This window comes from Manacus vitellinus, unplaced genomic scaffold (genome assembly GCF_001715985.3).
Source record: "Manacus vitellinus isolate BGI_N305 unplaced genomic scaffold, ASM171598v3 scaffold_52_pilon, whole genome shotgun sequence".
In the NCBI taxonomy this organism is placed as follows: Eukaryota; Metazoa; Chordata; class Aves; order Passeriformes; family Pipridae; genus Manacus; species Manacus vitellinus.
In genome coordinates, this window is record NW_021940628.1 from 1,622,565 (window position 1) to 1,640,005 (window position 17,441).

The following is a 17,441-nucleotide window of genomic DNA, read 5'->3' on the forward strand; positions in this document are numbered from 1 at the left end:
GGGCCCCGCCGGCCGGGGCTCGGCCAGGAAAAACACACTTTTTTTTTTAGTGTTTTAGTGTTTTTTTAGTGCTCGGTCTGGGAAAAAAAAAAAAAACAAAACACCTCTTTTTTAGGGTTAAACGACCGTCGCTGGCTCAGGAAAAAAATAATCCTTTTTGGCTTTAAACGTCTCCGCTGGCGGGGCCCTGGGAGGGGATGGACCCGCTCCTCTCCAGTGCTCTTTGTGGGCTTTGCCTTTGTTATCGATGGGAGAGCGGGGTGTGTGTGTGTGCATCCCCAAATTTCCAGGGTGATCCTTAATTCAGCACTTCCCAAAAACAACCATATCCTGAACTTCTCCTTGGTTTTATGCTTCCTGTGGGCTTTGCCTTTATTATCATTGGAAAAGCTGCGTGTGTGTATGTGTCCACTCCCAAATTTCCAGAGTGGTCTCTGGCCCTTAATTCAGCACTTCCCCAAAAAAGAGCCATATCCTGAACTTCTCCTTGGTTTTAGTTCACCAAAATGGGTGTGTTTTAACAAAACAGGTAGCAGTGGTTTCACTTGCAGTGATTTCGCTGATGTTTAAGCCCCGGGATGGCAGGGATGGGAATCAGTGGGTGGGAATGACTTGTGAGCCTGGGGCGATGGTGCTCAGGCCTCCTGCCTCCAACATCACCCTCACATTTCAGGTCATTTCTACCATCACCCCACGTTCACCCCAAACTCTTCCACCTCCCCGTGTTCTCTGTGCCCTTCAGGTCCATCCACACGGGTGTCACGTTGTTGTCACACCGTCTCTTAGCAGTGGCTCGGCCAAGATATATATATTTTGTCATTTTAATCTTTCCTCATAACTCAGCCTCCTGCTCCTCAGTACATGCAATCCTGAAATCCCCTGATTGCAGGGGAAGATTTAGTGCCGTTTTCTGCCGCTGCAGGGCGAACAGCACAGTGTTTGATCTCTCCAAGGGTAGCAGGAAGTGTTAGCATTTAATCCCTTGAAGCTTTTGCCGTTTCCTAAGCCTGCCTAATCATTTTTGTTTTAGGTTTAAAGAGCATTTCAGATGGAGATGAGGAGAGCATGACCAAGCCATTAAGAGAACAGTGGTGACTGCATGGAGGAGGGAGGATGAGGATGGTCCCCCTGGGCAGCACAGGATGGGAGTGGGTGGTTTCCACCAGCCAGCAAAACTTGGGTGGTGTCTTGGGCCAGGACTGGGACTTGGGACTGTTCCTCTCTCTACTACAGATCCCCACAGTGAAGGTGAAAGCTTGGGACCAGGCAGAGGAGCCCAAAACCCAGAATCGGCTGAGAGCTGAGTCAATTTGTGATTCACATCAGTGTTGTTTCACCTGCACAGCCAAGGGAGAAAGGAGAAGCTTCCTTCTGCCAGCTCCACCATAGAGGAAAACTTCCATGAAACTCTACAGCTGCTCTTCACTCTGACCTCCCCATCCATCACAGAACCTGTGCTTGGGCCATGGGAAGGAGATGGGAGGAACTGGATTAGCAGAGGACTGAAATGGTGTCTGGGAGCAGAGACAGGAGTGAATGAGGTGAACACTCAAGCACTTTAGATGTGCTTTAATACTTCCCGGCCCCATTAAGGTGTGGAGAGCTGTTGTTGACCTCAAATAACCCAGCACGTACCTTTACAGCACAAAATGTAACAGGACAAATGGACTTGGTTGTCTGGGAAATGAGCAAGAGCAAGAGGTGATATGAGATGACAATGCCTGGAGCTCCCTCGGTGGAGGAGACCTGACAAGGTTGGTTGGCAGAGCTGAGGTGATCCTGTTTAAATGAGAGGCTCATTTTACAGCTGAACCATTTCCAGTGTCATCAGCCACCACATAAAGATGACAAACGGGAGAATTATTTGATAGGAAAAAGAATGAAAAGACAAAAGGTCAAATAATTCAGGGTGTCTGCTGGGAGCTGATCCTCCTCAAGAGAGAACAAACCCAGCAGCTCCTGGCTCTGCACTGCTGGGTCCTGAGATTACAGCACTCAGGAAGAATGTTAAATATCCAGACTTCTGCTGTGTGGCACACCTGTATCAAAGGGAATCCCAGAAAAATAACAGGGAAGACTTCCACCAAGAGAATTCACCCAGCAGGAAAAACTATCCCAGATTTTCCCTTTGTCAGGAGGGAGAACTTTAAGAAAAACAGCGAGAAATTGGTGGCAGGGATGAAAAACTTGGAGCAACCTTTTTTGCAGGAGATGGATGGGTTTTCCATGTGTCAGAGCACAGGCAGTCACTCCACATTCCAGGGCAGCATGCTGGGAGAGCAGAGGAACCCTGTCCTTGTTTCAATCCATGGCCCTGTTCCCATTGCCTGAAACCCTGGATCAAAAGCCAAACCCATCACAGAGCAATGGAATGAGGCTGTAAAACCTGAGCTCTGTGCTCGAATGGAAAAAGCACCTGGAAACAGAACCCCCCTCCCCGGGGAAGCAAGTCCTGACCAGACTGAGGCTCAAAAACATTAATCCTCTGGAAACTGTAAGGAACAAGGAGTAGCCAAGTCTGGTTTCACGTTGGGGTTTTTTGGAGGGGATGAGAAAACCAGAGGTGACATGGAAATCACAGAGTTCATCCCAGAAAATGAACGGCCAGCAAAGGCTGCGGAGGGAAATGAAGTTTGAGACATTTCAAAGTAAACCATTCAGTTGAAGGGCAAGAGCCAATTCCCATGTCTTGCATTCCTAGCTCCTCCCTGGCCTTTCCTACTGAGGAGGAACAATCCAATCTGTGGGTCACTTACAGTCTGGACACCGTGGCTCTCCCTGGACGAAATCATTCACAAAGCAGGTGTTTTATTGAGAGGACTCCCAACTCCAGCACGGTACCTGCTGGAGGCTACACAGGGAATGAAGCCAGAGAGCCAAACGTGATCAGGAGGAGCTGCTGGAACTCTGCTGGCACTGGGAGCCAGTGCTCGTGCATCACATCTGAAACAATCAGATAAATAGATCAGATCAAAACGTATGTGGAAAAATACTCTGGCTGCCAGGCTTTTGAATTCAATAACCAATTCTGCTGAAAGCCTTCCAAGGGAATTTAATAACGCCGTAAAAATGAAGTGTGGGTTACAAAAAGATGCATTTGTTTTCTGGATGGTTTTGTCTTATCTCCGTGTAGGCCGAGCGACAGCAGCCTCAGCGATAGGGATTAGTTTTCATCTCCACCACTAATGCAACTTTCTGTTATCAGAACTTCATTTTACAGGAAATTCCTTCTGATATAAAATATCACATGCTCTGGCGGTGAAAATTAAGATGGTAATCACGGCTTCTGAATTTGAATGTAACAGGGGAAATGGGCAATAACCCAGGCTGATCAAATTGCTTGGTGGCTCAAAGTAGGGAAAAAACACTAAAAAAGCAACCACAGACAACAGAATCCCCACTGATGTCCCACACGCCTGGGACAGAAAGGCAGGAAAGCAGCTCAAAGACAAACATCTTCCCAGATCCTCCCATCAGACATTTAAAGCCAAACCTCTGGTTCAACGTGACACCCCATTGATTGACCTGCTCACAGTCTGGAAACCGAGGGGTTCCCCTCTGGGTGGACAGAGATCCATCCCCCCCACCCACCTGGCAGGAGGAATACGGGCCCAAATCCCACCCAGGGCTCCCAAGTTCTGGTTGAGCAGGAGCCTCCAGCCAAGGCTCGAGGAAGGGAAGGGCAGAAGCATTTCAAGACACCAGCAGGACAAACATTTCTGTTACCTGCCTTGCCGTAGGACAGAAAAATCCCGGTTATGGATCAGGGCCAGGCCTTGGAACAAAGCTGATCCTTGGAATAAATCTTTACTCCTGCTAAACACAGGCATGCTTAACTTGATGCCTGTGATTAATCCTCTGGCCCCCGGGGATTTCAGTGATGTCTGGGAGCACAGGCAGAGGCATTTGCAGATGTGGGATGCCACAAACAAGCTCCTGCTCCCTTGTGCAGAAGAGAAAACAACCAATGTAATGTAACACCAAGCACCTATTTCTAAAGGAAACTAGAACCATGCTGTTTATTTTAGGGGTTTAAATTTTTCCAGGCGAAGTGTTCTGAGTTACTCCAAGAGCAGGACATTTTTATTTAAGGAATTCCCTTAATCCATTATAAAAATCCTCTGAGCTAGAACAGCTTCCTGGTATCCAAATCTCTTGGATAACACAGCTCACTCCCAAGATGTTTATTTACCAACAACCATTCCTCTAGGCCAGACTTACCAGCCAGTATCTTTATCCCCTGGATAATGCTAAGTCCCCATCTGACAATCTTATTTCTCTTGGGGAATTACAAAGGCAGGAATTTAGAAACAACATTTTTTTGTCTTCACAACCTGCTCGAAGCAACTCCTATTTTCCCCAGTCGCTGAATGAACCGATTATCGAGAGAATGTCACAAGAATGAACCAAAATCCTCCATCCTCAAAGGCCACACAGCTTTGCAGTGATCAGAGGGAATGCTGATCCCAGATCCAGAAATTCAAGAGAGCTGGAAATTGCTGTTCATACACTGGCTGGATTACTCTAGAAAGCAACATCATCTATTGTGCAAAACTCTTTAAATCAACCAGTATTGTCACCTAGTTATTCCAAACATAGTGTAACAGGTATTTTACAGGATCAACCAGAAGAGGCATTTTATTTTACAAGACTTTTATTCTGTTTCACAGATTTGACTATTACAGCAGTGAAATTATTACAAGTGACTCGTAACACTTAGCTCCAAATAAAAGTAGAAAAACACAAAAACGATGAAGGAAAGTTAAATGAGATGTGTGGTAAATGTGTTTTAGGAGCACAGATAAAGTATATAAAAATACATTAGGATCAAGGATTTTGCAGAGAGGTTTTGGTTCAGTTACAATTTTGACACCACAGAGTCACAGAATCACGGAATGGCAGAGGCTGGACGGGACCTCCAGGGTCCACCTGCCCCAACCCCCAGCTCAAGCAGGGCCACCTGGATCCCAGGGCTGTGTCCAGGCAGCTTTTGAGTATCTCCAAGGATGGAGACTCCACAGCCTCCCTGGGCAAGCTGTGGCAGAGCTTGGTCACCCCCAGGGTAAAAAAGTGTTTCCTCACGTTCCCCGTGTTCAGTTTGTGCCCGTTGCCTCTGGAACTGTCACTGGGTTCCACTGGCATGAGCCTGGCTCATCTTTGCACCCACCCTCCAGGTCTTTTTATACATTAATAAGATCCCCCTGGAGCCTTCTCTTTCCAGACTAAACAGTCCCAGCTCTCTCAGCCTTTCCTCAGAGGAGAGATGTTCTAGTCCCTTATTATCTCCTTGGCTGTTTGTTGGACTCTCTCCAGCCTGTCCATGTCTCTCCTGTACTGGGGTGCCCAGAACTGGACACAGCACTCCAGGTGTAGCCTCACCTGTGCTGAGGGGAGGAGAAGGAACACCTTTCCTTGCTCCAGCCTTCCCCCCCAGTCTGTGGAACCTGGGAGTCCTGGTCCTGCCAGTCAAGACAGAGGCAAAGGCAACATTTGGTATCTCCACCTTTTCCACGTCCTGTGTAACAGGTTTCCTGTCTTGTTCAACAGTGGGCCCTCATTTTCCCAATCTTCCTTCTGTATCCTATTTTCTTATAGATGCCCTTCTTCTTGTCATTGACATTTCTGGCTGAATTCAATTCCATTTGGGCTTTAGCTTCCCTAATGTCAGCCCTGGATGCTCAGACAATGTTTCTGCAGTGGTCCCAGGTTACCTGTCCCTCCTTCCACCCTCAGCTTCCTTGGTGTGTCTGAGTTTGACTGGGAGTTCTCTGCTCATCCACAGAGCCCTCCTGGCATTTTTGCCTGACTTCCTGCTCACTGGAATGGAACTCTCTTAAGCTTGGAGGACATGACTCTTGAATATTTACTGGCTTTCTCAGGCCCCTCTTCCCTCCAGCTCTGATCCCATAGGACTCTTCCAAGCAGATCTTTGAAGAGGTCCAAGTCTGCTCTCCTGAAGCCCAGGGCTGAGCTTGCTTTTCCCCCTCCTTCCTGCCCTCAGGATGCTGAACTCACCAGCTCATGGTCACTTCAGCCAGAGCTGCCTTTGACCTTCACATCCCCAGCGAGCCCCTGGCTGGTGTGAGGCCAGCAGAGCCCCTCTGTTGGCTCCTCTGTCACTTGGGGGAGGAATTTATCATCAGTCCACTCAAAGCACCTCCTGGATTGCTCATTCCCTGCTGTGTGTCCCTCCAGCAGATACCAGGAGGGTTGAAGTCCCCCATGAAGACCAAGGTCTGCAAATTCAAACCTGATGCTGCTCCTACCTGTCTGTGGAGGGTCCGATCCTCTTGTTCTCCCTGGTCAGGTGCCTGCAGCAGACACCCACTGTAAGGTCATCTTTCCCTGTCCTCTCTCTAATCCCAAGCCCTGAGCTCTCAGCTGGCTCCTCATCCATCCCCACACACTCCACATCAAGGGCAACTCCCCTTCCTCATTCTCCTGCCCTTCCCAAAGTGCCCCCAAAGCCCACCACCAGAAAGCACAGTATGTTGAAAACTGTTCATTGGAAAGCTGATAAATCCAAGAGCATATAAAAGGCAAAAATGAAACAGAAAAAGGAAAGGAGGATGTGTGTGTGTGTTTGTGTCTATTTTATGGCAAACTTCCAGTCCTTTGGCCACTATAAAGCAAAATCAGTGGATTTCATATAAATTCTCTGTATAAAGGAATGTCTATGAACTGTGTACAATATGGCCCAGAATAAACATCTCATTATCAGGCTAATAGAGCTCCTCACAGAGGAAAAGAAGGTGCTTACATCATGGTTCCATCTTCCCAGTAGAATACTGTCCGGAATTGGACTAGTGCCCCAAAATACCATTTTAGGAACAACAGGGATTCCTTTAATGGAAAGGAAAAGCAGTGACCCACAGAAGCAGGTGCTGGGCAAGGGCCTCACTGCTGCACAGCTGCTTTAAAGTTCGTGTGGTTGACTGGCAGGGGATGAGCCTCGGTGTTGAACACCCAGTCGTCCAGGGACAGCACGTCATCTTCACAGAACAGAAGATAGAGGTACCTGGAGCCACAGGGCAAGGAGATGGACACAAAGGGAGGTCAGAGGAAGCCCAGGTGGGACCCCAAGCACGCACAAGCAGCAGGACTGTGATGGGGCTGCCATTGCCCACGGGTGTCACAATCTGTGGTGGCACATTTCCCGACCCCCTGGCTCACTCTCCTGCTGGAAACCACCACCCCTGGGGCAAAAAGGGATGAGCATCCATGCTCAGCCCCCCCAAACATTCACACAACCAGCAAAGCAGACCTGCACCAAGGGGCAGCAGATTCAGGCCACAGTCGTGCCTCCTCTGAGTGCAGGACATGAACCTGGCAGAGGACAGGGCTGCCTCTTAAACCATCAGAGGCAAATTCAAGGGAGATCAGCAGCCAGAGCCGCCCACTTAGAGCAGCTCTAAGGCACAAGGAAGAGAGTTCTTTAAATCCAGCACATGAGCAGGAACCTCGAGACCAAGGACAGCAGTGGTTCTACAGCAGGAAACTGCCAAAGCTTCAGAGCACCCAAAGCCTGCCCAGTTTTCCCCCCAGAGCCACAGAATGGTTTGGGTTGGAAGGGACCTTAAAGATCACCTCCTTCCAACCCCCAGCCATGGGCAGGGACACCTTCCACTAGAAGAGAAGACTTCCTCCTTAGTACCAGAGACTTATTGCAGACCAGAGTGTTGGTGCTGCAGGAATTATGCTACTCTGAAAGGCCTCTGTGACACCAGACTTACTTCAGAGTCTCTGCGAGGAAAAAACTCTGTTGCATGTTGTCGTGGGTTGGGGTTGTGGTGTAAACATCTCTGATGCCAGAAAAACCAGCTTCTACTCTACAGTGTTTTTCCAGGGCCTGAGAAAGAAAAAAGAAACCTCAGTGACACACAGCAGCGTGGAGCAACTCATTAATCATCATCAGCTGCATTACCAGCCAGCTGTACAAATCAAATTCCAGGTTTATCACAGCCTCTGTCCCTCACTGAAGAGTGTGGTGATTGCTCCAGACTCTGGGAATCAAGATAGCTCTAATGAAATAGTAAGAGAAACATCAGCCACCTAAGTTAGGTGATTGATTGACCTTGACACCACACAAACAGCAAACTCAGATCTCCAGAGGCAGCTCAAGCTGTTTGTGGGGCCTCTTTTCCAGGGCAAGCACACAAAGGACAGTTCTGCCACTGGAGCAGCCCCTGCCAGGACATGGGGCAGCAGCCAAGGGGCTTTGCATGAGCTGGGAATGGGTAAGGGGCCTTCTGACTGTGAGGTCTTTGTAGGAAGAAGACACAACAAAGGACAGAGGCAGCTTTGCTGGGTTTCCCTGGCTAACTACAAACCAGTGGTGCTGAGCACTCCAGAGACTTCAAACACAAGGCTGACTCCTTTTTGCAGAGGGTTTTTACATTAATGGGAGGTTTTGCTGTCTGCAGCACTCCTGTCCACAAACCTCCACTGCCCTGACTGACTGTAGCCCAAAAGGAGGAGGAAACATCCACAACAATCAACAGAGATGCCACACCAAACTGAGCTATTTTGTGTATTCCTGCCCCATTGCTAATGTAAAATCACAGGGCTGAAAGGGACCTTAAAGATCCTTAATTCCACCCCCCTGCCACGGGCAGGGACACCTTTTACTAGACCAGGTTACTCAGAGCCCCATCCAACCTGGCCTTGAACACCTCCACTAATGTATCTCAACACCTAACACGACTTATAAATAATTTCTGCCTTTTTTTTTTTTTTCTACAGACCGAAGGAAAGATTTTTGTAGGAACCCAGCAAGAAAGTTGTTACCATGACTTCTTCAGGCTTACCTTGACCACCTCCCAGCCCCACTGCCTGTACTTGGGGTCGTGGGTGAGCCTCCACAGGTACATGTAGCTCTCCACCACCTCCGGCCGCAGGATGTAGTACCGCTCGCTCAGCCTGGTTGCCATGGCTTCACTCCCGGCATCAAAGCGAAAGGCTTCGGGGCCCAGTTTGGTATCTGCCCAAAATCACACACATGCAGGAGGACAAAACAAGTAAAGAGACCATCCAGGTGCTCTTATGTGGCTCAGGGCTGCCAACATTGAACAAAAGCTTGGATGAGCCTTTTCTTCTGGTTCGCTCGCAGCCTCTTTGGAGAGGAGACAAGGGGATGATGGGGAAGCTTAACCAACTTCACTGGGCTTTTAAAAATAAGGCATCAAGAGTACCTTGGTCTTTTTGAGTGTCCCTTACATAAGAGGGACACTCAAATCTCTTGCAGGCATTAACTAGCACTCAGATCCCCATTTGCAACACCTGTTTGAAAACAGGGAAACTGTAGAGGTTGCTTATGAGGTTGCCCAGAGAAGCTGTGGCTGCCTCATCCCTGGAAGAGTCCAAGGCCAGGATGGACAGGGCTTGGAGCAACCTGGGCTAGTGGAAGGTGTCCCTGCCCATGCAGGGTGACATGCACAGACAATTCTTGCAGAACACTGAGCCTGCTGAAATGCCAGCACTGAAACTCTGTGGGCAGCTTGCTGCTGTCCTTTCTGAGCTGATGGATGTTGCTGAAGGTGAAAATTGGCTCCAGGCACTCACAACCAGAGGGTTGTTAGTTCATGTGGTTTGTTTTAGCTCTGTAAGTGTTGGTGGGGGGGGAGGAGTTATTTGCAAACATCATTTCATGTTAGCTGGAAGTTTACTGGGCAAACGTGCTGGACACCGACTGCCAATATGGGCTTGGGGATGTGAGGAAGGTGTGAAACAATCTTTACAAACAGTTAGTGGAGGCAGACTTGTGCCTGACAGAGTCCTGGAAAGCTGCCTCGTTGCCTGCAGCCTCCCAGGAGCTGCAGAGATGCCTACAAAGAAAGGAGTGGTGTCCAAAACAGCTCCTGCAGGCAGAGAACTAACCTAGTCCTTCATTCATCACCAGTCCCTGCTCTCCCAGAGCACTGATAAGCACTGGGTGATGAAACAAATTTTACTGAACTTGTGAAATGAAAAGACTCACTCAGCCTCTGCTCAGACAGCTGGGAAAGGCTGAGCAACTTCATTTTTTTGGTTCCTGCCAGCAGCTGCAGGTCTCCAGCACTCCCCTCTTGGGCTTCTCAGCTGCTCTGCTCCATATAGTGGGATGCTTTGCAATTAATCTCTGTTAATCTTCCCTTCTTGTCCACACAGGGATGTGAAAGGACAGACTCAAACTACAGTCCTGTTGGGAGAAGGCTGGTTCTGTGACTGGGAGGCAGGACTAGGATTCAGCCCTGGGTTCAATTCCCAGCTCTGCCACAGGGCCTGACATCTGCCTGTCCCTCTGCTCCAGCTGCCTGCTGTGTAAAACATATTGCTGTCTCCTCCAGATACCCCAGAAAAGCCAAGTGAAAATCACACACAGGGATGCAGATGCTGCTGAAGCACAAAATACCCCACTGCAAACCTCTGCCACACAACCCTGAGCCTCCTGAGGCTGTGGGTGATCCCTCACTCACACTTCCAGGCAGCCCACGGGTTTACCTGAGCGTGCATAAGACTCGTGACATGTGTTTGTTATTTCTGCAGCCAGATCCATGTGCCTCTGCCTCCTCTCTTCTCCAGCATCTTCAGCTCCAAGTGCAATCATGCCCCCAGAGAAACAAGCCAAGTGGCCCATTTTGTGGTCCAAGATGCCTCCCCTCCACTCAGCGATGTAGGTCAATCCTCCAGCAGACTTTTTGACCAAATGCTTTTCTATTGCCTAAAGGGATGAAAATCAAGGCTTCAAGATACTTAGTGGACAGTAAGTAAAACTTACTCACTAAGTATTTCAAGATACAGGAGTGAACACCAAGGAAACCCAAAGATCCAAGACATTCTGAAGACCTGAAACCTTCCTGAGAATAATGTCCCCCCCAAAAAAAAACACAGAGCAGCAACCTGCTCCTTACCTCTAGTGCATCGTCGTACATCTTTTTAGCTTCCAAGTCCTTCTTGTCTGACATCAGCCAAGATTTGATGAGATATTCATAAAAGCTGTCCCCAAGCCCCCCAATGGAGACGTGGTCTGTAGTGGGAAAGCCAGAAAAGAACCTCAGGTTCATGGCATACAATGAGCAGTTGCTTTACAAAGGGGAAACAACCACGTCCTATTTAATGCCCTTGTTCTCTCCTTCCTCTTCCCAGTTTTCCTGGGGAGAGCTTGCAGCATTTCTTTTTCAAAGGGGAAGAAAGGTGGAAAGTGCAATCAGAAGAAAAATGTCCTGTCATTTTACAGAGCATTAATATCCCTCACCAAAACCATTCAGAGGTCTTATTTTACAAGTTATTTATACTGCAACCTGAAGATGCTTCCTGTTTATGAAGTGATCATCATAAATCCCACCCTCATAAACCAAGAGCAGTGGGGGGGGTGTTGATAGATCTCCATGTATATGAAGCCCCTGGGAGCTGTCTCCCTGCCTCAGGAAAGGGAGAATGTGTGTTCTATCCCACAGAGCTGCCAGCAAGGGGCTGCTGGAGGGACTTCTCCGTCGTGCCATTTGTATTCCTGGCTCACAGTGGGACTCTGTGCCCTGGGGAAGGCTGGGGTTGCTGGCGTATTAAAATGATAAAGTCAGGTACAAGGATGTGCACTGAATATCTCCCTCTGCAGAAATCAGATTTCCAGGGCTGTCTGCTCAGAGAACACCCTGCTCTGACCTTACAGGGGGATGCTGAAGGATTGCAGTGCGAAATGGGCACGACAGCTGCAGGTTTGTGCCCGGGGGGAGCTGCTGGATGGATTTATGGCTTTAAACTGCACCACGGGGGGAAGAGCAGCGTTCACTCTTCAAGCAGCCAAGCACTCCCCTTTCTAGGAGAGCAAGACAAATTACCCACCGTGGACTAAGCAGCCCCTGTTAATTAACAGTGTCCACCCCTGGGTCTGCACCATCCTCATTTCCAAGGGAAGCAGATGCAGCAGGTGCTCGGACTTAAATGTTCGGATTTTTGTTTTCCTTTGCCTTGTACAAACATAAAGTCCCAAGGCTTATTCTAAATGCTAAATCCTACCAGCAGAAGAAATCAACAGCCATGCATTTTCCTGACCTGAAGAGCAAACATCCCTGATACACTGTGTCCAATGATCCACGGAATAATCCATAGCAAAACAATGGGATTAGACGCATGAATTCAGTGGGGGGGGAAAAAAAAAAGAGAGGACAGACTATTTGCAAACACCGGCTGCACAGCCTGTCTTCAAAGAGCAGCTCTGTGATCCTAAGTGTGTCATTCATAAAATCACCAAAGCAGGAGCTCTGGTACATAATTGCTTTCCATATGGCATCAGCTTTGCCAGCGTTTGCCTCCCAGGCACTCTGCATAAACAAATCTCCTCTTTCAGCAGGGGACTGGGCTTTAATTTTCTAAAGGTAACAACTGCACTCAGAAGAGGTACAGCACAGACTTTTCATTTAGGAGATCTGCTCATCCAACCAGGTCAGAGATACACCTTTTAAGAAAATCACAGCAATTTCAAGAAAAACGGCTTCCTGCAAAGAGCTTTAATGGCAAGAGAGAAGATGAGAGAAGATGAGAGCCTGGCACCTACAGGGAACAGGCTGCAGCTGCCTCCCTGCTTTGGTCCTCATCTCTTTCTCACCAGATGCAGAAGGGGCTGATCAGTCTTTTCGCTCCTTGGAATATGGATTGAGATCACAAGGTCATATGATGAGCAACTGCCACAAACAGCCTGTGCCATGGGCTGAAAGTCTGTCTGGGAGTCAGGTTATTTGCAGGCTTTGGCATAGATCTGCCTATCCCTGAACCAGTAATCAGAGGCTACTTTTAATATGCTCTGAAAACCAGCAACAGGCCTCTCTTTACGTCAGCAAGGGGTGGGAGCAGGTCAGGGCAATGAAGTGAAATCTGCAGGCATAAAATAGAATTAAATCAGTGGCAGAAGAGATGAGTGCTGGGTATCCAGCCGAGAATCGTCCCCACCTGGGTTAAGAGCACAGCTCCTCAGTTTCCCAGAGATTCTGTAATGACCAGTTATGGCAAAGCCAGGCACTTCTCCTCCTCTCAGCACCACCAAACAGGCAGAACTAATGCTGGTGTCTGGTGGAATGTACAGCGTGGAATTGGGAGCTGCCACTGGGAATAACCTCAAGGAAATGGGATCTCAGGGTGCAGCAGGGGATGGGAGATGAGCTTTTCAAGTGGAACATATAACAACAACTCTGCAGAGACAAATGCAGAGGGGAAGCTGAACTGCTTACAAAGGGATGGGATAACTCTGAAGATCAATTACTGGGTTGAACAGAAACCTGTTTTCTTTCCCCACGGCCCCAAAGGACAGCTCTGGTTTAACAGGATAACTGTGACCATCCAAGACACTTTGCTGGGACACCTGTCAGTCACCATTAGAGGTGCTCATGTGGCAGCTGAAGGTCAGGGATTGCTCACAGCCACAGCTCTGTCCCTGCCTCAGCCACACAACTGCCTGTCAGGTACCATCAGAGCCATTAATACAGTTGGAAAGGCCTGGAGTGATCCAGCTGAACAAAGAGTGCAGCGAGACATGGAGACACCAGGTAATGTAAGGACTAAAAGCAACCTGCCCAGACAATAAATGTAACCCACTGACAGGTTCAAAACATCTTCTGCACAAAGAGACTTTTCATTCCTTTGACAGAGGAACACGAAATCCAGCAACCAAAACAAGCAAATCAATAAGAGAGCAGAAGGTTGAGGTCAGAGCAGCAGAAGTAGCACCTCCTGTTCCTAGCAGAGGGCAAACTTGGGTGACCCAAGAAGAGGGGTACAGTCTCTTCTCTGGGTAAGGAGGGGGCCGTGTGTGTAAAGCAGGAAAGTAAATAACCTGTCCCTGGGCACACTGCTTCTAATATTTCCCTGCTCTTTTCTAGCCCCTTCCTTGTTGTTGCTCCCCTTTCATACCAGGGCAGTATCTACTTAATGCCCACATCTCCCGTGCTGGGTTCTCAACAAGAGGAAAGAAAACATTCCTGTCTCATCCTTCTCGCACCAAACCGCACGATGCAGAGGTACCATGGTAACAGGAACAGGAGAGCACACAGGAGAATGCAGCCCCAGATCCGAGGGGGATCCAAGACTCTTACAAGCCCTCTGCCTCTCCAGGTGGCTCCTTACTTGCTGCAGCACATTCCAGAGGTAAATCTCACAGTGCTTCTGCTCAGCCTTCCCGTGCGGCTCCCGAGCAGGTCCACGGGCTCTGTGCTGACTGCAGGATGAAGTCTTAAAGGGATGTGCTGATTTCTAATATCTGTGTGATGGACCATGTACCATTATCCTCCCCCGTGCAAGAAAGGCCCTAATTCTCTCTGGAGGTGAGACACTCAGCTGGAAACAAGGCTGATGGAATAAGTGTGCAATTACTGTATTGCATCTTACAAATCGGGCTGTATTATCCAATCACATGTATAACAGGCTGCCTGACAAGACATTTTCTTGGCTTGCTGCTCTGACAGTTGCTACTGCTTCCTGAAGAAAAATGGAAAGACTGAAACGCTCCAGGCAGGGCTGAACACAGAGAGATACCTACGCTGCACCCAGTTCCCTGTCACCGGGCTGAGGAAGTTGGGATAAAGGCCCTGGGGCTTCTCCACTCTGTTGAGGACTCTGCGGATGTTCATCACCTAGGAGAGAGGAGAGACAGAATGGTGTTACTGCTCTGCTGACAGAGCTGGAGGCTTGCTCTGTCACCAAGGTCTCTAATTCCTCAGTGCTGATCCCTCCTGAACAGGCACAGCAGCCTGGAACACTGGGATCAGGCACAGCCCAGTGACACGGCTCTCTGGGATGGAGAAGCTTTTGGGCTGGACTGCTCAGCCCAATCTTTATCCAGCTCTGTGGGATTTTAGAAATGATTCTGAAAACCCTGCAAGGCTCCAGTTCAGCAGGCAGTGGAAGCAGCTCACTAACACGGTCCAGAAGCAATCCCAGGGAAACCTTATAGCACCTTCCAATACCTAAGGGGGCTACAAGAAAGCTGAGAGGGACTTTTCACAAGGGCATGGAGTCATAGGAAAAGGGGGAACGGCCTGAAGCTGAAGGAGGTCAAGTTTAGATTAAATTTTAGGAAGAATTCCTCCCTGTGAGGGTGGGCAGGCCCTGGCACAGGTTGCCCAGAGAAGCTGTGGCTGCCCCTGGATCCCTGGAAGTGCCCAAGGCCACGATGGACAGGGCTTGGAGCAACCTGGGCTAGTGGAAGGTGTCCCTGCCCATGGCAGGAGGTGGAACTGGATGATCTTTAGGGCTGCTGCCAACCCAAACCATTCCATGACTCTGTGATTCTGTGACTTGGGATCTGGGTGGGAATGTGAAACGTGAGAGATGCAGAGGGTGATTTTTTCCATGATCCAAAGGGAAAGGAGTGGCCAGGGATGAGTGACTCACACAGCACTAAAATTCACCACGTGGTCACTCAGCATGATGAATTGGGGCCTTTAATTTCAACGACAGGCAGCTCCTTTAATACCCCCAGAACAGCCACACTTACTCTCTAAACCCTCCCCTTGGTTTCACTCCCATTAAATCCAATAGGCCTCTCCCATAAGGGACCCAGTTAAATGCTGTGCAGCATAAATATTCTATTATAACCTACAGAGCAGCTAATACCCTCTAAACCTTTTATAAAATTAGACAATTTGTACGCCCAAAGCTGGCTACAGACTTAAGTCGGTGCTTCCAAGTAAGTCGTCAGGCTGCATAATATTTACTGAAGTTTAGGAGCCTGGCATATTAATGACATGTTTGAATAAAAGACACAGATGGACTTTATTCTTCCTAAAATCACAGGAGTCCCAAGCTGTGAGTTAATGAGTTGATCGGTTCCTCTGCAGTAATTTCCCACAGGATGGGCTGTTTGAGCCCACATCATCCTATATTTTGCCTCTCAGAGGGTGTCAGGATGAATGTGATATATTTTCTGTGCACACATCAGCTCAGGAGAGTCCATTAGAAAGGTTTTGCCCTTTTCCCTCCATGGGCTCAGGAGGAAAAGAGGAAAACATATAAGGCTGGGGACAGAGGCTTGACCCTGGCTCAAAATGCCACCACAGTTTGAGACTGGAATGTAGATGCAATTCTAGTTTTTAGCAGTGCATCTCCCTGCCCTTGTGTTTTCTGTGCTCATCTCTCCCCACACAACTCCCCTCCCTTCATTCCCTTCATTTCCTTCACACACATTTTCTTTCCAGACCACTGTTCCCTTTACTGGCCTTTTCTCAGCTCCCCCCTTCCTCTGAGCAATTTGTCATTATCACTGTCCTCAGGAATCTCTAGCTTGTCTCTTCAGTTCAAATCACCAGTCTTTCCTCATCTTCCTTACAGAGTTCCCTGGGTTTGTTTCCCTTCACCCTCTGCTTTTCTCTCCTGCTCACCCCCTGACATTCCTCTTGCTCACCCCACCCTTATTGCTTTCCAGACACTCCATCCTAGTCTCCACTTTGCTCTCCCAGCTTCTTCCTCCTCTTTCTTCCTGTATTTCCTTCAGATTCTCTCCTTGTTTCACATCTGACAGACCTGCACTGGACATACCCTGGGAAAGCATCATTTTGAGCTTTTTTTGACAATCCTGTAGCCACTGCCTGTTTTCACCCTGCTCTGGGACTTGGGACAAGCCCCATTTCCCTTGGGCTCATAGGAGCAGTTTGGATTCTAACTGGAGCAATTTGTCTCCCTCAGAGATGGTTCCAGAGGGACGAGCAGAAAAAGCTGATGAGTTGCTGGTATTTATTAAGATGTTCTCACATGCACTACAAGATCAGCTATGGAATAGAAAACCACAAGGTAATGTATAACACTAATAGATTTTCAGTTAAAGTTACACAAAAGGATGCAGCATGTCGACTGTCAGGCCTTTCCTACACAAAATAACCTCTGTAGAAATCTTGCTGGCTGGAGCACAACATTTAATGCCTGTTCAGAGTCAAAAGCTCTGCAAGTACAAGGCACTGCTGTTGGGATATCAGAATTAACAATTCCCTGTGCAGTCTGCATCCACTTGATGGTTTAATTTTGGCTGTGTCCTTGTCTGAGCAAAATTGCTACAACGTCACACACAGGGGGAAAAACATCCCAGAATTATGAAGAGACCAATTCACTAAAGACCAAGGTGGGAAGTACTTGCCTTTTCTGCAAACACCGGGTTGCCAGAGAGCTCGGAGAGGTGCAGGAATTCTAAGTGCAAGGTACCAAATTCTGCCAAGATGCTGCTTCCAGCTGATGCCCAACCCCAGCTCCAACTCATGCCACTGCAAGGAGAGAAAAGGGAGCCTTCATTGCCAGGAAAACACAGCCAAAGCCCGAGGTTCCCCCTGCCCCAGTGCAGATCTCCCTTTGCTATGGGCATGTGCTGCACACCAGGTCTCAACAGGGGCCATGGAAAGGACACACACGGATTTTCAGGACTCTCACAAGGAACAGTTCCAGTGGGATGGAGCAGCAGTTTTACAGAGGATTGCTTAGAATTGGGC

General features: G+C 48.6%; 1 protein-coding gene across 1 annotated transcript in view; it reads right to left on the reverse strand.

Annotated features, from left to right (window-relative positions):
* Positions 1-4,636: 4,636 nt before the first annotated feature.
* The window catches only part of MAN1C1 (mannosidase alpha class 1C member 1), a 44,032-nt gene continuing 31,227 nt past the window's right edge, over positions 4,637-17,441 (reverse strand). Inside the window, exons 6-12 of the mRNA XM_008920552.3 lie at positions 17,096-17,219; positions 14,507-14,600; positions 10,890-11,005; positions 10,480-10,699; positions 8,808-8,980; positions 7,734-7,849; positions 4,637-7,018 (exon numbers count right to left, since the gene is read on the reverse strand). Coding sequence (XP_008918800.2) covers positions 6,898-7,018; positions 7,734-7,849; positions 8,808-8,980; positions 10,480-10,699; positions 10,890-11,005; positions 14,507-14,600; positions 17,096-17,219 — 964 coding nt within the window. The 3' untranslated portion in view covers positions 4,637-6,897. The remainder of the gene's footprint in view (positions 7,019-7,733; positions 7,850-8,807; positions 8,981-10,479; positions 10,700-10,889; positions 11,006-14,506; positions 14,601-17,095; positions 17,220-17,441) is intronic.